The 23,770-nt window shown below is 40.8% G+C and overlaps 1 protein-coding gene across 2 annotated transcripts in view; it reads right to left on the bottom strand.

The window, feature by feature from the left end:
- Positions 1-23,770, bottom strand: part of Sesn3 (sestrin 3) — a 59,825-nt gene that overhangs the window by 23,956 nt on the left and 12,099 nt on the right. Inside the window, exons 2-4 of one of the 2 annotated variants that reach the window (XM_052752368.1) lie at positions 3,362-3,483; positions 3,017-3,082; positions 627-824 (exon numbers count right to left, since the gene is read on the bottom strand). In XM_052752368.1, the coding sequence (XP_052608328.1) occupies positions 627-824; positions 3,017-3,067 (249 nt within the window). In that variant the 5' untranslated portion in view covers positions 3,068-3,082; positions 3,362-3,483. The remainder of the gene's footprint in view (positions 1-626; positions 825-3,016; positions 3,083-3,361; positions 3,484-23,770) is intronic. The other variant, XM_052752359.1, reaches the window with a different exon arrangement.

Below are 23,770 nucleotides of genomic sequence, written 5' to 3'. Positions count from 1 at the left end.
CTACCCCACACCAGGGATCATCTTCATGTATGAGACGAAAGGAAAATGCCCACAATCAGCTTATGCAAAAGAAGACCCAGGAGCCATCTTTAATCATAAGAAACTAGATATGAAAAATAATTCTACTGAAGGTTATACGAGAAACACTTATTAAGTGGCTTAAAGCAGCTCTGAATGTATCCAAGGGATATGATATTGAAAGAGCCAGAGGCTTCCTCGGCTTTGCCCCATGTAACTATACTCAGCTTCACACACATGCACACATACATACATGCACACTCACACACACATATGCATGCATACATACACATGCACTCTCACACATATACATACACACAAACATATACACATATACACATACACAACCATGTATGCATTCACTCACCCCACACATACACCGCACACACTTACACATACATCCCACACATAAAATCTCTCACATACTCACATACACACTAACCCAACCCACCCTTAAACATTCATGCACACACATTCCATACATATACATACAGTCTTTTACAGGCAGACTCACTCACACCCCTCCCCAAACACAGACTTTAGAAGGGACACAGAACATGTGGAACCTAGTTCATGACAGTAGGAAATAGCAGGAAGTAAGCACCTACCATGATGGCAATGTAGTGCCTGTCTGGGAGGGGGAGGGGGCCATCCATGCGCAGCATGTAGAACTGGCTCCGCAAGAAAGACTCCAGGTACTGAGTGTGCAAGCTCATCACCTGAGTGATGTTGTCCAGGCGACCGGATGTAGAGTACTCTTCCACAAGGAAGTTTGTTCGCTCATCCACTGTGTTTGCTTGGACAACCTTTGAACCAAGAAGCAGAGAATGCTGTGACTACTGTGACGTAAGACAGCTTTGGTTTACATAGACTCTGCCTCTACTGAAGAAATACGTATTCATTTGATGCTAACAGACACTGAAACTGTGCAGTTGCTCATACTAGAAACAGAAATTTAAAAAGAGAAAGTACCATTCAGTTTTGGCTTTGGTACCACACTTTATTAAACAACAAATGGTAAGTTATCAAACATTAAACACACAGTTATAAAGCTGAGGAAAGAAGCCTCCATCTGTCTTTGCAGGCGAGCAGGCAGACTCCAGAGCTGTTGCCTGGCCATTGTCACACAAATGTAGAGAGGCAAAGCCAGCAGCATTTGGTCACATGCATTTGCAGCCTACTCTCATCAACTGACAAAGAAAACTAATTGAATTATTTTGTACAAATAGCTGATCCTTTGTTGTTTTTGCTAGTCAACATTTTTAAAAGCTTTATGAAATCTGTTTTAGAGATACAGGAACATACGATAACTTGTGGGAAAATATTAGTTGAAAATTAATATGGACACTAGATCCTGTCATTGTTAGCTTAAGCCTATCGTAGTAATCATTAAAATCAAGGCATGAAAATAGAACTTACTTCCTCCATCTAGGGACCAAAAAACTTTCTCAAAATGGTAATATCCAGCCGTATGCACCACGCCAGCTTGGTGTCACACACAAACTGACTGCGGCAATGTGAAGAGCTTGTTAACGCTTGTGGGAAGATGCAGCTCCATGGCAATGGATGGACACAAGTGTGATTCCATCACTGGCTTATTTCTCATTTGTGTTTTAGAGCTATACTTCTAGATGTAAGATGAACATGCTTCTCAGTTTAGACATAAGGAAGTGGATTCTGGATTTAATTCAACCTTGTGCATCTAGTTAATAGCAAAGTGGTTTGACTAGACCCTGTGAAGTCCAAAGTGATGGTCTTTTAAAGACTCACACTACAGTCAGGAAACTGCTCTCTTCAGAGCTGGCTTCACAGTTCCTTTTACCCCCTGGGAAGTCTTCATTATACAAAGGAACTGTTTATGGATAAAGACTTATTCTTGAATGGAGCATATCTGAACTTGAGGCAGTGAAGAAATGCTAGTTACACTGGCATAAATAACAAAGGCTACTTCACCTCAGCTCATTACCGAACCCTGGGTACTCTCATTTGCCCATTTCTCTGTTCAGTGGCCTAGAGGGACTGAGCTAAGAGGATCCAAACCCAAACATAATTGGGGCTAGAATAGTCTACTATTTTGATTTGCTTTCTTTAGAAGTTTCTTAATTCTCACAGGATGTTCACAATAATCACTAGATTTGTATGCTGTAACAGATCCTAAGAATGCTCTGGAGGTCATTCATATGTGTTAGGCCACCATCCCACAGTGCAGTCCTGAACTAGGAGACAAACAGGCACATGCACAGCAGTGCCTCTTGTACTTGAAGCTGCCACCTTTGAGCTCTGGAGATGCACCACTGTCACTTTAGTTTGCGTCAATGACAAGGTCATTACAGCAGGGAAGGAAGGTGAAGTAAAGGCACCATCCTAGACATCCACAGATAAAGACGTCTATGCACAACTAGGGAACAGCAGCCATGAGACAACTGCATCCCCGCGCACTGGGCACTCCTTAAGCACACAAGTAAGTCCGTAACAGTGGCTCTCAGCCTGATGACAGCCAAGAGGCATCACAAAGACCCCAGACCTCACTGTCATCAGCCACCAGGATGTCTACCAACAAAACAGGCATAAACCTTACTCTGTACCACTGATAACCTCTCTGCCTTGCACTTAACCATCTCGTTACCAAACCCTCACCAAAGACACACAACTGTTGGAGAGTCTATGGCATCCTGGCAATCAAACTTGTAAAGGAGAAGAAAGAGCAAATACAGACAATGAAGGCATTGTCTGTCTTTTAAAGGTATGGTTGGAAACTCACATCTCATTTCAAAATATCTTTTTAACCCAATTATGAGATATAAGTACTGTGAAATACTGGTCTCTTTAAACCTGAAAACCTTCAAACTTTCTTAGTGAATCTGAAAAAACTCTGAATTTTTCTGACACAAATAACACATTAAAGAGCAAAAACACATCTACTTTTTCATGAAAAAAATGGATGTAGTTTTAGAGTTAGTTTCTGACTAGACAATGTATTAAACACAAATGAACTTACTTCCTTCTCTGGAATAAAGGCACTTGGTCCTCTTGTTAGGGGTTGAGACATTCTGATCCTTTTATCCTGTTTGCAAAAGAAAAGTTCAATGTGTTATGATGTCTTTCCCAGAAAATTTGATTGTTAGACATTTACAGCCAACGTAAGTCAACAGAACTATGTAACCCTGAAGAAGTTTGGGGTCCAGGTCAAAGAAAATCCAGAGCAGCACTGGTTGTGTAGAAGTGAGATAAAGGGACAGACTTCTACCACAGTGCTGGGGGAAACTCCGTCATCATAGCTCACAGGACGTTAGCCCACATTTTACACCACTGAAAGCCATTAACCTCTACAATAAATTCATACCTGTCAGTACACTGCCACGGTTGGACATCGTGTTGAGGAATATTAATATTTTTGTTCTCACTTAAGTCTCTCTATAAATCATGAAGATCCTAATGAGATTGCTTCCCTCTTCATGGGCAAGCCTAGGTGCAGAGAACAAGGAGCCCTCTTGAATTCCTTAGCCAGGAGAAGACTTGAGGAAAACAGCCACTTGATTTTCTATGATCAAGGTAACACTCTGAGTTAAGAATCAATCTTTTGAAGTCACAACATGAACTATGGATGACAGAATGGTTTAAAAAAGACTGAGCAGGAAGAGTAAGGAATACAGGCCTTGTGCCTATTAGAAAAGTTTGTTAAGCTTTTGATGCCATAAACCCTCTCGAGGAAACTTGAAGTTAAGAAAGTAACTCCGGGGCTCCTTGTGTGAAAGTAAATGAGCCTATGCTAAGATCCAGATAATCATATGGAAGCTGACTGGTGGCCCATGGGTAGATACCTGGGTATAAACGTTCTGTCCAAACCAAATTACGGCTAATTAGCGTACAATAACAATTCCTCAGGACTACACAGTAGAGTTACATGGACATGATGCAACCAGAGCGCTAGGAGAAACAAAATGTCACTCAAATGCAGATGTAGGAGGAAACAAAAGAAAAGCCCCGGGTGGGTATCAACAGAGAAACCAGTGGCGTTACTATGGATTTCTGGAAAAAAGTAAAGCTTAAACATGGTCATTTATATTCATTCTCTCCCTTTCTCCCTCCCCTTGTTAGTGGGTAACTTTAGTCTTTTGTTCCTTACAAAGCAAAGAGCCTACCAAACACAAAATAGTTATTTAAATCCTTTAAGTCCCTTACTTCATTAGGAAGCAGTTTTAAAACAAATTGGCAAAAGTAGGCAGTTGGGTATCCAACAATGATGTCTTTGAGAGCCTAATTGGATATTGTGATAGACCGAGGAGAGGGGTAAGAAAACAGACATAGCCCAACCCTTCTGAGCTTGGCACACACTCTTTATCAACTGTCAGTACTCTAGCGAAATGTATATATCACATGACAACTTTAAGCAGCTCAAGTTTCCAAACAAGTGACACATCTAGATTACAAAGCAATGACATAATTCCCAATCGATTGCTCAAGTGCACTAGTGGATGGTACGTGAACTGGATTAATTCAGAATTTCTTATACTGGTATTTCTTGTCTACACTGACCATAATTTAATTTGTCTAGAAAAAGAATTCAAAATGGAAGATGTATGTTTCCCTAGCTCCCCTCTGCAAATGACAACAGCTAAAATGTCAAGACAATCATGGAGGTGACACCTGTCCCAGACCAGCCTGGGCTACATAGATCAGCCTGTGCTACATAGACCAGCCTGGGCTACACAGCTATCTGATCTTTAGAAACACAAAAGCAAGAATAAAACCTCCAATGCACCTGTCTGTGGAACTTCATGAACTAGTATGGGAAAATCAAACTTCCTGGATAACTAATCATTTCCAATAAACAAAGAATCTAAGAAGCTGCTATAAAGGGGAAATCAAGTTTGAAAAGAAAAAGATGTAAGTATGGAGATAAATGAACACTGTAAAATAAAAAAATATATATTAAATTCAGAAAAATTTAGAGAAATGTAGGGTAGAAAAATACACTTACTCTTATATGGAAGTATACAAGGGGTTTCTGGAGACAGAATGAGGTACTATTGTTATAATATATTTATAAAAATCCTGAGTTAATTCATTAATGAACCTAATTCACCTTTAAATTTTTGAAACTGTTACTTTGCTTACAAAAGTACTTTCTGGAACAGGCAACATTTAAATATGAAATGTGTTTTCATTGTAATATAGCTACAGGCTCCTGCATGCAGATAAATATAGCATCATTTTTAACCCACTACGAAGAAGGCAGACATACTCGCAGCTAAGTATACCATTTGCCTCACACTGGCAGGCGCACACAGTGTGGCTGGGATGAGTGTGCTAGCAACCATCATCTACCTCAAGGTTCCAAATGCAGGGTGTGTGCACTTCAGTCATGAGTAATGCTGGTAGGAACATCTTTATAGCAAGAGACCTGTGGCATAGTTCTTGAGACTTAGCTTAGGTTCTGTTGCAAGATGACTTCCTGGGGTTTAGATTATAATTAACATTAAAAGAGTTGCATAGTGCTACAGAAAAGCAAAAATGCCCATTTTCATCACCCGAGAAAATGTCCACATAACACACTAATTTCAAAAGAGAAATGTACTTGGGTTCTTTTACTGTATGCTATTTGAGTACCAGGTTCATAAACAGAGATGAGGACCAAATCTGCATCTGAAATGTCATTCTGGGGGTGACACTGCATCTGGGTCATGGAGAGGAAAATGGCAGTGCTCTGGTGAGAGCCCATGAGAGGTAGTACACTCCTACCTGAGGGCACTGTCTTTTCAATAAGTTGAATGGAGAGCTAATACCATTTTCTTTTCTCTTTTCTCAGATACACACATACACACTATATACATATATTTATATATCACATATATAGTATGTAATAGTGTATATATGCAAATATACCTACATGTCCATGTATACTATGTGTATATATGATGGTTTTGTTTGAGACGGGTCTTGCTATGTAGCTCTGGCTGGCCTGGAACTCAACAATCTGGACCTGTAGCCATCTTCCAGTCTCTGCCTCCTCTTGGATTACAAGTGTAAGGAGTCATTACACCCTCCCTCAGTCACACTCTTTAACTGGTACCACTTTTGAAGTCACCACCCTGTCCCTGCTTCTGCATGAGACAGCCTTTCTGGTGTTTTTCTGCTACATCAAATGGCTGTTGTATACATTTCTAAAAGGCTGAAATCAGATTTTAAAAATGGTCAAGTCAGATCCTCAATTTTATATTGAATTCATTTTACTCTAAAAATAATTCTACCCATCACTTTTTATCACTGTATGTTTTAAGGTAAGAACAAACATAAGAGAAATAAAAAACCAAGATGACCACGAAATTTGCTTTACACTATATACTAGAGTTCTAGTCAACCTTTCCTCAGCTTTTCCTTGGGTATCTGAAATACCAAAGGACCAGATTCCTACTTCATTCTTTCTGATAACCATCCTAAAAGCCTAGCCTCGGGTGCTCAGATGGCAGACATTGGCTACATTTAGCTACATTTAAATAAGTTTAAAGCAGTTTGAGTCTACACTAGTCACACTTCCGGTGCTTGAGACACACTACTTGACAAAAGCTGCCAGGCTAGCCAGTTCTGGCACCACTGCAGAGGAATGGCCAGTACTATTGTCCCCTCTTCCCTCGGCTCTGAAAATGTGTCTAGATTCTGTTCACATTACTCTCCACAAAAGTGCTGAACACTACTCCCCCTTTTTAAAATTAACACTACAAGGGATCTACCTTTACCCAGCATGTGATACCAAACTGTAAGTGACCAGCAAGGGCAGCTCTGTGAGCTTCTTAGTACTGAGAAACTGAAACTAAACCCATTTAACACAGCTGAGCCACCAGCCTCCTACAAGACTCTCTTCTAAGCAAACTCTACCTGAGGGCCTTCTCAAGGAATGCTCAGTTCACGCTTGCTCTCAGCTCTCCCTTACTCAGCTTCCAGGACTCAAAAGCAACATGGCAAGTGGGTTCCAAGCCATGTGATTCTAGAGCATTCCATCATGATCTCTAAGAGCCGCATGGCCCACCAGGGCACTCTTGCATTTCTTTCACCACAAAGAATGCTTCTCTCCAGTGAACACTCTCTTCCATGGCTTTTACTGTCACAAAACAAAAGTCAACCACAATCTTTAACACTGGAGGAAGAGGGTGCTCAATGACAAGGGTTTTAAGGGAAAAGGAACAAAAGATGTGACTGTATCTTCTCTAAGTGAGGAGTAAGCTCTCCGAAGTCCTTAAGCCGGCACTAGGGTGTCCTGGGATATTGTCAGATGCATTCCATTTTTTATACTACAAAATGACTTTGTTATTTATGAAGTACACTCTGGAACTGCATGACTGAATGGCAAAGAAAAGAATAATCTCAATGTTTTACCTGAGTTTACAATTTCATGTTTTGTAGCTGTCTTTGAGCACATGAGGCCCTGAGCTGCAACCTGGACACATGTAAAAACTCACAGGTTGGAAGTAGTCTTTTACTCCAAAGACTTCATGATGCTAGGTGATAAGGGCACATGACCCAGCAGTGACCCTGCTTTCACTCAGTGGAGGGTGATCCTGCATGCAGACAGCTGACAATCCTGTAATGCCTTTCAGTCTTCAGTGTTTGCTCATGCTAAGGAAGATGTCAGCTCTCGGCTGTAGCTCCTACCCTTGTTGAGAGGCTCTGGCAACACTTCCAACTGACACACAAAGCTTGGTGTAAAATGAGGCTCTGTAGTCTCCTTCTGCCCATTTTCCCCAATGGGAGAAAAAAGCTACACGGAAACTTAGGTTACTCTATATTACAGGGAAAATAACCTGCAGCTGTATGAAATTCAAACTTTTATTACATTTATCGATTTATATGTGTGATGGGGGTACATACACCTTGGTGTATATGCAGAGGTCAGAGAATAACACTTGGAATCAGTTCTCCCCTCCCACCATGTGAGCCCCAGGACAGGACTCAGGTTGTGGGGCTTGGTAGCAAGTACTTTGCCAGTTGACTCATCTCATGGACCCAGCTACATTAATTTTAAGGGGGAAAATGTCCTGGGTCCTTTTCTTTAACTATCTGTGATAAAGTTATTCTTGGATTTAAAAGTCTTTTATCATACTAGTGAATTTTACCATGGCATTTACATCAAGAATCTTGTTTAGCTTTTCTGAAAGCCACAGGAAGCAAACAGCCTAGAGCTTTTCTAAGCTGGGCTGTCCATCACGGTAGCCACTAGCCACATGGACTGCTGGATTTTAAGTTGATTAATATTAAGTTACAGATTTTAAGCCTCAACTGCCTACCTACATGCCCAGGATTCAAAAGCAACATGGCAAGTGAGTTCCAAGCCATGTGATTCTAGAGTATTCCATCATCACCAAAGGTTCTGTGGTACAGTAAGGCAGGGCTGATTTGGGGGCAATGGATAGATGGAAAATGGCTGTTTTCAATGGGACTGAACCCAGTACAACATGTACAAGTGTGGGGGTTGGATGGGCAGGAGACAAGATGTAATTGTAGGAAAACGTAAAACCAAATTAACTAGCTAGAAAAGCTGGAAGACACCATTCCTCAGTCTTCATTTGTTAACAACTTTGAAACCACCAAAAATGAAGAGAAATTATCTATAGTGCTGATTCCAGTGTTGAAAAACAAAAAGGAGTATAGGGGCATCTAAAGTACCTAAAACAGCAGGAATTTAACCTGTGGCTTGTTTTCAAATATTTTAGGCAACAGTCAAAACGTGCTTATTTTATCTATAAGACTCGATCATTTCAATCAAGAAAGAACTGGCCATAACACAGGAGCCATAACACAGGAGTCATAACACAGGAGCCATAACACAGGAGCTATACTTCATGCCTCCCATCCTACACACTCTGAGGGGATCAAGAAAGAACTGGCCATAACACAGGAGCTATAACACAGGAGTCATAACACAGGAGCTATAACACAGGAGCTATAACCCAGGAGCTATACTTCACGCCTCCCCTCCTACACACTCTGAGGGGCTTCAGCAGTGCTGCCAGCATGGCCCCTTCTGGACAGTGCAAGCAGAGAGGATCTACTAGACAGAAATCAGCTGAAATTATGCCCGGTAAGCAATTACCTGCTGGCAAACAAAACCCTGAAAGGATAAAGTTGAGATATATTTAAAAATTAGTTATTTTGACACTTAAGAGCTAAGCACTTTACCAGATCATTTTATATAAATTAATCCCAATAGAAAATTAAGACACTTGCAAGCTAGGGACTCTGAAAATTATGAGTCTTTAAAATTAAGCAGCAAATTACTTGCCCCTAAAAGCCAATGAGAATTAATTGCTATATTCTAAGCTGCTAAAAGATTTAAATGATTAAATTTAATTTTTACTTATCTTTTCTTCAGTTTGTGTCATTAGAAAATGCAAAAACAAAAATGTGCACTTGTACCTACTCATGTAAAGCTGTTCCTGCACTCACTCCACAGAGAATATGAATAGCAGCATGTGTGATTAATTTTATAAAGACATTCTGTGTCTTTGTAAGTGCCATCTGCTTAATGTGTAAAACCATTCTGGCAAAGTGAAATCTAACCCCATAGCTTTTAGATAGCCTCAGATGACAGTGTAACAGTTTCAGCAGTTTTAATGTACAACAGCAACAAAAACATCTTAATGATTACACACTCCCTAAACAAACTTTCCTGTGAATATAAGAGATCTGATTGTCCCTGATGAGGTGAGTCATGCATTTCAGTTATTGTCTGTCCTCACACTGACGACAGATGCTCCATCTCAGCAGAATCACTGAAGAAAGACCAGGGCTAGACGACAGGCACTGTGCTAGGAAACAATGTAGATGCTTCTGCTTAGGTTCTTGGCAGGTAATTTCAGCTATATGACTTTTGCAGATACTAATGACATTGTATATTTCAAAAGGAATGGTATTAGAAAGAAGCACAGAGGGACTGCTTTAACAACTCAATCCGAGCTAGGGAGATGACTTAGTGGCTAAAGCATTTGGCACAAAAGTGTCATTCCCTACTTTCAGTGTGTAACTATTCCTACTATTTTGAGAAGAAAAATATAATAGACTTTTAAAAAGTCACACCTCTCCCAGGCTTAATTAAAATGTGTATTTATATTTGCAATACCATAATGTCTGAGATCTACAGCCACTTAGTGAGAAAGATCTGGAATGAGGAGAGCCACAGCACAAGAATCTTTTATATATGACCTCTCTCCTCTTATTCTAAGCTAGTGTTTCAGGAAGTGCAGAGCATCAGGAACTGGCCTGGGCACTGTGCTGTGTGAAAGTTCACAGATACCCTAAAGGGCATCCAAGCTGTCCTCATTGTGAGAATGCCATCTTGTTCTAGAAAACTTTGGAAGTGGGTTACCACTTGCAACTGAGCTACAGACGCTGTGGCATTTTGAATAAGAATGGCCCTCATAGGCTCACACATTTGAATGAATTGCCAAGATCATGGTGTCTCTTCACAGCAATAGAACATCAACTAAGACAGAAGTTGGTGCCAGGGAGCAGGGTATTGCTGTGACAGGCCTGCCTGACCATGTTGCTTTATTGGCAGAATGTTGACTTTGAGACTTTGGATTAGGAAAGCAGTTGAATGCTTTAAGCAGGACTTAATGGGCCATACTAATAGGAGCATATTAGTATATTAGGATAATAGCACTGAGGACAATTTGAACTATGGGGGCCCAGCTTAAGAAGTTTCAGAGGAAAAGAGTATTAGTAAGTGGCCTAGAGACAACATGATATTTTGGAGAAGAATGTGGCTGCTTTCTGTCCTTGTCCAAAAAAATCTGCCTGAGGCTAAATTAAAGAGTTTTGGATTAATGGTGCTGGCAGAGGCGATTTCCAGACAGCCTAGTACTGACTCTGTCATGTGATTATTGGTGGTCACTCTTATCAGATCTATAATGAAAAGGAGCAAGCTGAGCAAGGAAAAATGCAAAATGTACAGTTTGAGGAGAAAGGGAGAACCAGAAATTATAGTGGAGCTAAGTCCTGTGCTCAAGGAGATAAAAACTTTAAAGAAAAGCCTGATGCTAAATGCAGTAAAGGGAGTGATGGCCTCAGGGCAAGATCCTACCCAACTAAGCTTTCAACTTATGAAAAGGAATTAAAGAAAAGCTTAAGCAGTGAAGAAAACCACTGAAAACAGAAAGCTGATGAAAAATGTATTTGAATGAAGGGGCCCAATTTCAGCCTCAGCAAGAGAAGAATTTGGCAGCTTCAGCTGCATGGTTCTGGCTTTAAGTCAAGGACACAAGAAAGGGGTTATGGAATATCCCTCCACAGCTAAGGAAAGCCACTGAGGGCAGCAGGCATGTCTCAGGGGAGTCCCTGCATGGAGGCCCAGAGAGGCCATTGAGTGAAGCTGTGAGGGTGAAACCAGGTTTTGTTGGAAACTCCAAGATGTTGGAGATGCCACAGTCATGGGATACCAACCAAGGAGAGCTGCTAACAGGGTGTAGAACCAGCCCAAGAGAAAGAAGTGTGTTACATTTAACAAAGCTAAAAGCGGTTAGAGATCTGAAGAATGCTTTGACATCAGACATGGAGATGCAGAGTCTGGAGTCTGCCCAGCTGGTTTTTGGTTTCGCTTTGATCCAGTATTTCCACATTATGCTAACTTTTGGAATGGTAATGTACAATCTGTGCCCATAGTATGTTGGAAGTTTGTGATCTGCTTTTGGATTCTGGTTTTACAGGGGGTTACAATTAAGAGATTGTCATGAAGCCAGGCAGTGGTGGTGCACACCTTTAATCCCAGCACTCTGTGAGTTCGAGGCCAGCCTGGGCTACAGATTGAGTTCCAGGAAAGGTGCAAAGCTACACAGAGAAATCCTGTCGGGGGGGGGGGGGGGGGGGGGGATTGCCATGAGTCTCAGGAGAGACTTTGGACATTTAAACAGTGTAAGATTATTATAGACTACAGGGACTTTTGTAGTTGGACTGAATGCATTTTTGCATTATGATATGGCTACAAGTCTATGGGGCCAGAGAGTGGAAGGGAGTGGTTTGAATAAGAATGGCCCCCATAGGCTCATATATTTGAATGCTTAATCATCAGGGAGTGACACTACTTAGGATTAGGAGGTGTGGCCTTGTTAGAGGAAGTGTGTCACTAGGGTTGGGCTTTGAAGTTTTAGAAACCCAAGCCAGACACACTGGCTCTTTCTCTTCCTACTGTCTGCAGATTTGGATGTAGAACTCCGAGCTCCTTCTCCAGCACCATGTCTTCCTGCATGCCACCATGCTTCCACCATGCTGATAACAGACTAAACCTCTGAAACTGTAAGAAAGCCCCAATTAAATGCTTTCTTTTATAAGAGTTGCCATGGTCATGGTGTCTCTTCATAGCAATAGAATACTGACTACGACAGAAGCCAAGACTATTAAGTGTTTCCTAGTCATGTTCTAATTCTGGGGCCATGAAAGCAATATCCCAGAGATCCTGTTATAGGACAAAATTGAGCCTGCTTTAACGGTTCATATAGATTTCTTAAGTGGAAATCTGAAAATATCTGTACTCAAAAACACTGCATTCACCAACTGTATCATAATTTCTTTACCTTCACCCTCCCCAAGCCACCAGTCCCATTGCAGGCTGGGACAGTACTCTGCTCATCTCTAAGCACTGGTATATGACAGAAATTAGTGGAACTCCTTGTAGTGAATTAGTTCACAGATCCCTAGGAATCTTCATCTCAGGAATGAAGGGACATTGTTATGTGAAGAATCAAAACATAGCCACAAAACAAAGTGAGGCTAATAATAAACTGTATGCACACTGAAAAGAGCTGCAGCTAAATGAGTTCTCCCTAGCTTAGTAACAACAGCCCTTTAAATTTCATTCATTAGATAATATTTTATATCTTCCCCTTTTTCTTTTTAGTGTAGATTCAATGATCTACCCATTTATCCTATTATTTCTTTATCTTTTTTCTCAGAGTAGATTTGATGATCTACCTTATATCAATATTCTCTTTTTCCTTTTTCTTTTTCTTAAACAAAACCTCTGAATCTAATCTCCTTGTTCAGCTTTTTTCCTGACCACTAACAATTAACAACTTGTAACCAACCATCATAAACAATGACAATATCCATAACTCATTAAACGACCAAAAAATACCCACCCCACCTTTTGGGAATATGGGTGTAGTTTTCGTAAAATTACTTCCTGCTTCCTGGGGGTGAAGACATCTTTAGGGAATCCTGAAAAGAAAATTTTTGGTTAATTGTGAAGTCCTGTATCATTTGTCCAGTCTCTGCATAATGAGAAAGTGCAGGGTTTCTTTCAAGTCCTTGTTCGAGTAGTCTGTCAGGCTGGATCATCTCAGCTAGCCATCTCAAACTTGTCCTGAGTAGTTTTTAGTCCAAAGTCGATCTTTTGGTGGTGTTAATCAGCTTAACGGCTTTATCATAGTCCATGTGGAATCGTCATTGTGGGCTCCTGTCATCTTTTTGAAGATTTCAAAGTTGCTGTTAGGCGTGGTCATGGTTCCCTAAAGAATTTTTTTTTTTTTTTTTTTTTTTTTTTTTTTGCCTCCTCTGTGGTTTGGTGCAATCACAGTCTGATAAATGTCTGTCTCTTGGAACCATGAACATTCTTCCCTAGAAGAGAAAATCATCCCAGCAATTTCTCCCCACCATTTGTCTTGCCAAACTTTTCCAAACTGACCTTTGTTGATGCTTTCTTGTAACATGATGGTCCTGGCAATTCTTCTCTGAACAAGCAGCGGTAAATCCTTCGTCCCAGGTAGCAGCATCACCACAGTCACCAACACGATGAGAAGAAGCCAGCAACTGGGAGCAGCAGCCGCTGCCTCCATGTTTGTGGCTCGGCCCCACCACCGTTTGTGGCTCGGTCCTGGACAAAGCTTCTCCTAGGTTGGCCTCAAACTCGGAATCCTCCTGCCTCTTTCAGCAAATCCTATTTTATTTGTACTGAAATGTGAATTTATTTGTATGTTAATAAATAAAATTGCCTGGGGGTCAGAGCTAATAGCAAGCCATAGCAGAAGCTGGGCGGTGGCAGCAGCAGTGCACGCCTTTAATCTCAGCACTTGGGAGGCAGAGCTAGGCAGATCTCTGTATGTTCAAGGATACAGCCAGCATGGAGACACACACCTTTGATCTCAATACCAACCATAGAAGACCTGGAGGTCTGTATAGACAGGCAGTGACAAGAAGGTCATGTGGTTGGGTTTAGAACCAATGAGAAGGCAGAACAGAAAGTCAATAAAAGGACAGACACACAGGAAGTAGGCCTCTCTTTTCTGAGGGGAAGGACAGCAGTGGCAGCTAAGGGTAAGAAAGGTGGTTTTAAGTTTTAGTTCTTAGCTATTGCTCTAACCTCTTGGGCTTTTAACTCTTCAATTGGCTCTGTGTTTCTTATTTAATAAGACTGTTCATCTACACATCAACAAAAGTGATTGTTTGTAAACTATAATTTAGATAAAATTAAGGAGTTTGTCTTATATTTGTGCAAATATTTGACTGAATTAAACGCAGCTGGAGTCTCACATACACTCCAGTATTTCATTTGCTATAGGTCATGGTGACTGAAAATCACAAAGAGAATCTGGGCTCAGAACTATGTGACTGGGAAGCAGAACAGTCTTACATTTTTAATTTATTTACATGTGTGGGGGTTTGCATGAATATGTGTGTGTGTGTGTATGCTCACGTGTGTGTTCACGTGTGTGTGGAGGCCGATGGTCAACCTTGGATGCCATTCCCAGGTGTGGTTCACCTTGTTTTGGGTGATCCTGCCTCCTCTCCTCCCCAGTGCTGAGATTACTAGTGCACACCCATCATGCCCAGGTTTTGCAGTTGGTCCTGGGGACTGAACTCAGCACTGTACTACCTGAGTTATCTCTCCAGACCAGAATATCTTAGTGGTCCTCTAAATATAATGTTAGACATTCTTTTATCAAACTCTCAAGTTTCATGACAGAGCTTTTAGAGAAACATGGTGCTATGTAGAATCTGATACTATATCAAATTTCTTCTGCAATTACATTAAAATCCATTGGTTCACCAGATAGTTTGAATGACTTATTTTACCCATGCTTGATTTCATAATACTAATCTCTCATCATTTATAAAATATTGGTTCACTGAGCTCTGCAAGTTGCAGATGTTGATACATTTAATACAGTATTAAAAATAAAATTTGTTAGCATAATATCACTTCTGGTAAGTCTTTTTTTTTTAAAGGCATGTGCCACCACCGCCCGGCATTTTTTTTAAAGATTTATTTATTATGTATACAGTGTTCTGCCTACACACCAGATCTAATTATAGATGGTTGTGAGCCATCATGTGGTTGATGGGAATTGAACTCATGACCTCTGGAAGAGCAGCCAGTGCTCTTAACCTCTGAGCCATCTCTCCAGTCCTCTGGTGAGTCTTTAAGTGTTGAGGTAGTCAAGCTCATGGCAAGATACACATTTTCCAAAATGCTTTTCTTCTCACAGCCTTGTCACCAGCAGGAAATCCTGTTAGCTGTTTTCCTTTAAGTGAGAGTCTGCTTTGTTCATTTTTGTGAAGCTGTATGCCAAAATACCCAAGTCTGAATGCTCACAATTATGGTGCCCAGCAGTTTACAGACGTGGCTCACACTCCATCACAGGACTGCTTTTGCTGGACAAGAGCAGAGCTCTATGCATTTTCTCCATTTTGAAGCACAGATTATTAAGTCATAATCATTCAACAGTGGAGACTTGACTGAACATAGCATTCTTCTGCTTCATCAAGGACTTTCTTGAATAAACTGGCATCTTTTCATGTGAGCACTGAGTGGTGAAGAATACAGTAGTTATGGTGGGGCTGATGCATTCTATTCTATGACCTTGTTGAAGATGTGTCTATGTCCTTGTCCTAGGGTTCTCCTCCCACATACATCCCCGTAATTGGAAGGTTTGGTCTCGTCATTGTGCCCCACATTTCCCACGTGTTCATTTCCTGTTGTCTTCAAATTGTTCATCTTCTTTGCTTACTTCCTCTAGAGCCTCCTCTTTATCTTCGAGTCCTGATAGTCTACCTTTTGCTTCATTCATTCTACTTGTAAGACTTTTTTTCTTGAGTTTTCTCATTGGTTTACTGGGTTTTCAATGCCATTTTAATTTCCGCTTGAATCTTTAATGTTTCTATCTCTTTACTGAATTCTGTTTTCAACTCCTGGATTGTCTTTGTCATTTCCATCAGCCTTATGTTTGTATTTTCTTGGGCATCACTCAGAAATTTACTCTCTTTATGTTCCTTCTCTATAATTCACTGCTTTGTTTCTTTGTGCCTTCACCAAACTTTTCTTTGAATCCTTTGATGAAACTCATGATTCTTCTTTTAAATTCTGTGTTCCGGAGTTCATCTACGTCATTCTCACTGGTGAACACTTCTGTAATCTGGCAGATTTTAGAGGACAGATACTGCCTTGATCTTCCAAGCTGTTTGTATTTCTGTGATGAGATCTGGACATGTGGACTTCTTTTGTTAGTTCTGTGTCTGATATGGACAGAGAAGGCTGATGCAGCAGAATACAGGATGTTGTGAGCTGGGTTCGGGCTAAGGGTTAGACATGGCTTGGGTGGAAGGAAGTCAAGTGAACATAGTAGATGGGGCTATGTTATCATGGAAGATGTGTGTCCCAGCCTAGGCTTGGGGTTTGGAGATCTGAAGATGTGGGGAGGTGCAGGTATGGAAGGGAGGATGAGGTAGACTAGCCCAGTCAGACTCTGGGGCAAGATGTGCAGGACCTGTCTGGGCAGAGAAGTACAAATATGGTGCCTGAGGGACCTGCAGATTGGAGGTGGGTGAGGCATGGCATGTCCTGGCAAGTTGGGGGCTACACAGGCAGGAGTAGCCAGACTAGGCCAGGTTTCAGGATGTGGAACCCAGACTAGATGTTTGGGGTTGATGAGCATGCACAGAGGGGAGTAGACTCACTGGGTTCAATCCTTGAAAAGGTTCTGATTTGTGTGTGAGGTCCACAGAATACATTTTGACAACCACTGACTGAAATGAACACTACCAAAACAGCTCATTTCCTTTCCTGCAATATACATTTGTTAAAACTCCTTTAGCCACTTGAAAAAACAAATTAACAAATGAAGAACTTCCCCAAACAAACCACCCCAAATTACTCAACATTCACATAAAGACCAAATACTAAGAAACTTAAGAGCAATGGCTATTTCTTGCTTTTATATCAAAGCCTTAAATTTCCAAATGAAGTATTAATTTCTTTTTGTAAAATAAAACTTTAAAACAATTTAAAAACACAAATGACATGAAAAACCTGTAAAAAGAGCAACAAGGAAGGGATATTTGGCCCGCCATACAGTCTGACTCCATTTACTACACTGTTGGTATGTAGCCTTTATTATTTGGAAGTATGTTCCATCTATTCCTAAAAGTCTCCAGGACTTTTCTAATTAAGGCATGCTGAATTTTGTTCAGTGCCTTTTCAGCATCAATCTAGATGATTGTGCTGGCTAATTCTATGTCAACTTGACATAGGCTGGAGTCATCTGACAGGAGGGAGCCCCAATAGAGAAAATACCTCCATAAGATTGTAGACAAACCTGTCAGGCATTTTCTTAATTAGTGGGGGAGGGTCCAGGTCATTGGGTGTGGAGTCATCCCTTGGCAGGTGGTCCTGGGTTCTATAAGAAAGCAAGCTGAGCAAGCCATGGGGAGCAAGTCAGTAGGCAGCACCCCTCCATGGCCTCTGCATCAGCTTGGCCTCCAAGTTCCCGTCCTGACTTCCTTCAGTGATGGGCTATGATGCTGAAGCATAAGCCAAATAAACCCTTTTCTCCTCATCTTGCTTTTAGTCATGCCGTTTCAGCAACAAAAACACTAACTAAGATGGTTATGTGGTTTCTGTCCTTAAGTCTATTCATAACGGTCTGTTACATTTATTGATTTGCATATGTTGACTCAACCTTGCCTTTCTGGGTTCCTATCTTGACTTGTTCACAGTGATAGACTATAACCTGGAACTGTGAGCTAAAATAAACCCTTTCTCTCCTAGTTGTTTTTGTCAGGGTATTTTATCTCAGCAACAGGAACCCGAATCAAGACAACAGCTTAAAGGAGAACAAGTTTGCTTTGGCTCATGACTCTGATGGTTCAGTCCTTCATGGTAGAGAACATGTATTGGAGCTTTTATATCACGGTGACAGAAGGCAGATCAAAGGGAATACAGGAAGGGGCCAGGACAAGATTTAGCCCAAAGAAATGCTCCCAGTGATTTACTTCCTCCAACTAGGCCCAACCTCATACCTTTTACCAACTCCAAATAATGCTATCTTATTAATACACAGAGGGTCAATCCATTCATTAGCCCATAGCTTTCAAGATCTGTCTCTGGCCATACCTATAAAGACATACCCAGAAGTGTGCTACTCTAATCTTCTAGGCCATCTAAGATGACAGTCAAGACTAACAATCGCAATATGAGTAACCATTTCAGGACAGTAGCCATTCTAAGCATTGTTCTGACATTCTACACACACACACACACACACACACACACACACACACACACACACACACACAAACACAGAACATACCATACTCTAAGAAAATTAAATCCATTTTAATAGATATAGTTTAATGTTATAGTGCTTAATTATTTTCCTCTCTGTATTTTTCTTTTCTTTATCAATCAAGAGATAATAAAGTTATATAAATGAGCATTCTTTTTAATAATCTTTGTGATCTATTATTATGAATAATTTAAAAAGTTCTCACAAAACAATGTATGGATATGTTGTCCTCGGGTATTTCCATTAAAAACAGAGTATGGAATTTTAGCTTCAGCCTTAAGCATTATCTGATCTGGATATACTGTAGGTTTGTGTGGGATGTGTGTGAGCACATGGGGCTAAAGGTAAACTTTGGGTGTCATTCCTCAGGAGCTATCCCTCTTGAAGATTTATTTATTTTTATGTGTATGAATGTTTGCTTGCAAGTATGCATGTACACATGTATGTGCCTGGTGCCCATGGAGGTCAAAGAAAGCATTAGATCCCCTGGTACTCAAGTTACAGGTGGCTGTGATATGCCATACAGGAGCTATGAATCAAACCTAGTTCTTCTGCAAGAGCAACAAGTGTTCTTATCCCCTGGGCCATCTCTCCATCCCCTCCCCTCTGTTTAGATGGAATCTCTCATTGGATTGGAGCTCAACAGATAGCCCAGCTGGCTGGGTATTGAGCCTGAGAGGTCCTCCCGTCTATGCATCCTCAGCGCTGGGATTAGAGTGTGTGCCACCATGCTTGGCTTTTTACCTGGTTGTGGCACTCAAACTCAGGTCTTCATGCTCACACAGAGAGTACTTTTCCAACGGAGCCAGCTCCCCAGCTCAGTACTGTGTTTTAACTTTTCATTAAGTTTGTTAGGGAGTTCCCAGGATCCCGACAGACCTTCTAAGTACAGCTGTTCCTGCCTAAGAATGGCATCTCCCCAAACCACAATTTTCTCTGATAAAAGGTAACTATGTGATCCCCAATGTGCCAAGCTCATTTATCACTGTCACAGCACATGGGTGGGCTGATGGGTCAGGATTTCGCAAGCTAATGGCTGGTCTCTGGAATACTGCTGTCTCAATATCCTGCTTTTCCCTCACAGGGACTGCTCCCACATTCTCTAGCCATGGGGTTTATTCCCCAAACAAGTATCCAAACAGGCAAAGACCGAAGCTGCAGGGTCTCCTGAGAAGTTCCTGTTGGCTCTTTGGACTAATTCTACTTTCTAAGGCAAAGCATTTGAGTTCCCAGGTACACCCCAAATTATCATTTTCCTTAAAGCTGTGGGAACAGCTTTAAGACTTTTCAGCAGTTACCTAAGTGGCAACAAGACCTTGGAGTTGAGTTCCACATGACAAAGTACATTTCCAGATCAAGCAATACAGTGGACTTATTGACCACTCCAATGGTGGCTTTATCCTGTGAATGACAGCAGAAGTCAAATTACCAAGGCATACTTATCACTCACCCATAATGCGAGGAAAATCATTTTAAGTTATAGTTTGGACAGGCACATATATTTAATAAGCAGAATTTAGTTGGCAAATGTTTTCAAAGAATTAACACACCAAGACATCTGGACTTCAAAGTGCACATGTAAATAAGAACCTCTTATATTTGCTTTTTTGTTTGTTTTTTATTGAGAGATTTTCTATTCATTTTCCATACCAACCACAGATTCCCCTGTCCTCCCTCCTCCTGCCCCCCAGCCTTCCCTTCCAACTCACCCCCCATTCCCATCTCCTCCAAGGCAAGGTCTCCCATGGGGAGTCAGCAGAGCCTGGTACATTCGAGGACCTCTTATATTTGAATGCTAGTTGATTTCCTAGGGAAAGACATGCAGGCATTACACACGAATGTTGTAGGGAACAAGGGGTCAGCTCAGTTCCATCAGCTCTGAATTAATAGTTCTTTCTCTATTGGACAAATCATGAAATATCGATTCCCAAGGCTATATGGCAATGAAACCCTTCTGCACAAAAGCTGACAAGTATTTTCCCTAGAAAAGATGTGCTTTTTTCTAACTTAGAAAACAAGATAGTTGTATTTTTATTATACATAATAATTTTAAAATGAAATTGTTCCCTTAATCAACATTTTCCTAGAGAAGGAAAGTTTTATGTTACCACAGTACCATACCAGTGCACATACCAGTGCACCACTGGACCAGGAGGAAAACATTCTTTCATGAAGTGGGGATGGCATCTTAACTTCATAAAGTACTTATAGAAAATAAATGAGATAACCTGTGAAGAAAATTCTAATGCCGCCTCAAGAAACTGTGACCTCAAAATGATACATTCAAATTTCAGTCAGACCATTTCTGACAAGAAACAGTCACTTCCCTCATTCTAGAGGACTATGCTTTTCCTCAGAAAGACATGTAGGAAGTTTACAAGAATTCCATATTAACCACTCTTCTGTTCCATATAGTAATATCTTTGAGTGGCTGGAGTTGTATCTGTTCTGTGACCACTGTTAATAGTAATAAGCGAATAAACTAAGCAGTTATAAACCCCAGTGGGGGATGTTGGGAATTAGAGTTCAGTTGTAGAGTGTGTGCCTCACATGTGCAGTAACAGCTTTAAACATGTTTATCAATTCATGCTTAGTGATAAAAACAACTCTAAAACAAGAAGAATAAGCATTGCTAAAATAGTCTTCCATCTCAGCATCTCCAATTAACCGTGCCAGTGTGGACATTCCTTCCTCTGTGTCTGTCTTCTTAAAAATGAAAACATCACGTACTTGAAGAAGCTAGCCTTTCCCATCCTGGACTCTGTTGTGGCTGCACCCTGACTGGCCCAGCACTAGTCAAAGGCTCTGTCTCTCCTATGGGTGTGGGCAGAAGCAGAACCCGGAGGCCCAGGGTGCCAGTTGTCTTTTAAACAGATAAGCGATCTGAAGACTACAAATTGTAGGGACCAGAAAATACATTTTTATTAAACTTTAAATATTGTCATTACTTCCACTATTTCAGAGATAATTCTGCTTAAACATAATCAAGAATACCCCATCAGTTGGTCAGTATTTTCTTTCTTTGCAAGAATACAACCAGAGAGAAATAACACCTTTTTCTCAGGCCCCGGCCCCAGTTCTAAGTTTGTAAGAGATTCTTGAGTTTACTGTCACCCCTTAATTAAGAGGAGGAGTTGTCCAGACTAAAAATGCTCAGATCAAGCGCTACTCAAAGAAAGGCACCCTATTCTGGTGGAGTCAAGGGTGCAGCGGCTGACAGGAAGCACTCTCACGCTTTCCTGATGCCATACTGCTATTTCAGACCATGAAAATATGTTTTTAAATTTCCCTTTTTATAAGACTCCAAGTCAAAAGCTGACTGTCCATTGCCATGGAGACAGTTCTATTTAAGGCATTCTATTAGTCCTTTCCTCACAGAAGACAGAAAAATGGTCAATAGAAAAGCATCTCTCCCCACGGTTTTGAATTAAGTAACTGCAATTGCTTCTCCAGCAGCCAACACCTGAGCATCTGGAGGTGTGATAGGGAACCATGTAATGAGCCTCCTCTTTCCTAAGATCAACAACAGCCTCAAGTTTAGCACTAGAGACAACACAAGGAAAACACTCATTACCACAAAATTAGAATCAACCAAACAGAATAAAATTAGTTGTGATTGCTACTGTAGATAAAACTGTGATTGACTGAAGCAATCTGTGCTTTGAAAGAGGTGGCTTCCACTTAGTGACATGTGCGTGCATGTGTGCATGAGCATGTGTGTGTATGTATGTATGTGTGCACATGCGTGTAAGATACAGCTGTGTATCCTGGGGTTGTTCTTCATTTATAGACTTCCTAAAGTCACCATCTGATACTTACACAAGGCAAGTAAATGACTATAAATGAAAACATACCTATAGCGTATATAAACAATCCTCTCTAAGGACTCAAAACAATAAAACAAATACATCAATCCTTGGTCTTTCCTTAGGATATGTGTCCTAGTTCTCTTTAAGGGGAAAATTACTTTTGTTGTGAGAGTTTAAATGCCAGTCTTTGGACTCAGCAGTTAAGAGCACTTGCTGCTCTTGTAGAGGAACCAGGATTGATTCCAAGCACCGACACGGTGGCTCACATCTCTAGTTCCAGAAGATCTGACTCCCACTTCTGGACTCCTCCAACAGGCACTGCCCACACGTGGCGCACATATATGCATGCAGACAGAACACTCACACACTGGTCTCGATTTTTGTCCATATGCTTCTATAACTAGGGTCATTTTAGAATTCCCTCATGTTAATACTTCAATCTTTCCAAAATGAACTTTTAAAAAGAAAAACATGGTTTCAGTGGGGTGGGAGGGCAGTCAATCATAGTAATTTAGAGAAGGTATTTGCTTTGGCTGAGACCTAAGTTACTTCCTACAACTTGTCATTAGTGGCCAGTGAAGTGCTGTAACAGCCACGCAGAAACCAAACCTTGAGTGGTGCTGAAGAACATGCATCCTATGCATTCACTGACTTCAAGAAGCAGGTCCTACTGCTAGGAACTGAAGAGGAACTTACTACCTGTATGTAAATTTCTCTTAAAAATAACTGAAAGCCAATTATGCATTATTCATATTCCAGAAAAAGGCAAGCATCTGCATCTTGTGAGCCTAATCCAGGTTTTCCATACTTACATCTTTATCTTAAAACTCCTTCATCTTGAATTGATTGATCTCCAATAGACTGCACAGCATACCTTTGTTTTCAAGCTTTTACAGTTCTTGCCAAAGTTAATTATCCCTAAAGACTAAAGTGCATTAAATGACTATGGGGAAGAAAAGAGGGAAATGGGCTCCAGGCCTCTGCTCTGGGTGTATAACATATTCCGCAATACTTTCCATAAAGACAACAGTTAGCAAGGAAAGTAAAATAGAACCACCTAGACATTAGTGAATAATCAGTAAAGGAAGCAAGGTACAAATACATAAATTTAAAAGTTCAAAGCCATCGAGGAGTAAAATATTTTCCATTTCATATGGCTGCTTATGTATCATCAAGTTATTTTTTTAAACCAACATATTGGTTAGTGAATATTTCACAAGAGTAAATAGACTAAGCATGATCACCCATGTTAACATATGGGTTGTATGTACTCAAGTTCTACGTGGGCATCATGGCAAGAGCTTGTCAAAGTGCTTCCTCCAGACCTAAGTGCAGGATTGTCATCTCTGCATTCAGTGAGAATTCTGACCAAATAGGCTTGAACTGTGCACACTG

This window comes from Peromyscus californicus, unplaced genomic scaffold (genome assembly GCF_007827085.1).
Source record: "Peromyscus californicus insignis strain IS unplaced genomic scaffold, ASM782708v3 Scaffold_11__1_contigs__length_118956290, whole genome shotgun sequence".
In the NCBI taxonomy this organism is placed as follows: domain Eukaryota; kingdom Metazoa; phylum Chordata; class Mammalia; order Rodentia; family Cricetidae; genus Peromyscus; species Peromyscus californicus.
The sequence above is the reverse complement of the archived record's forward strand: the minus strand, read 5'-3'. Positions and strand labels throughout refer to the sequence as shown.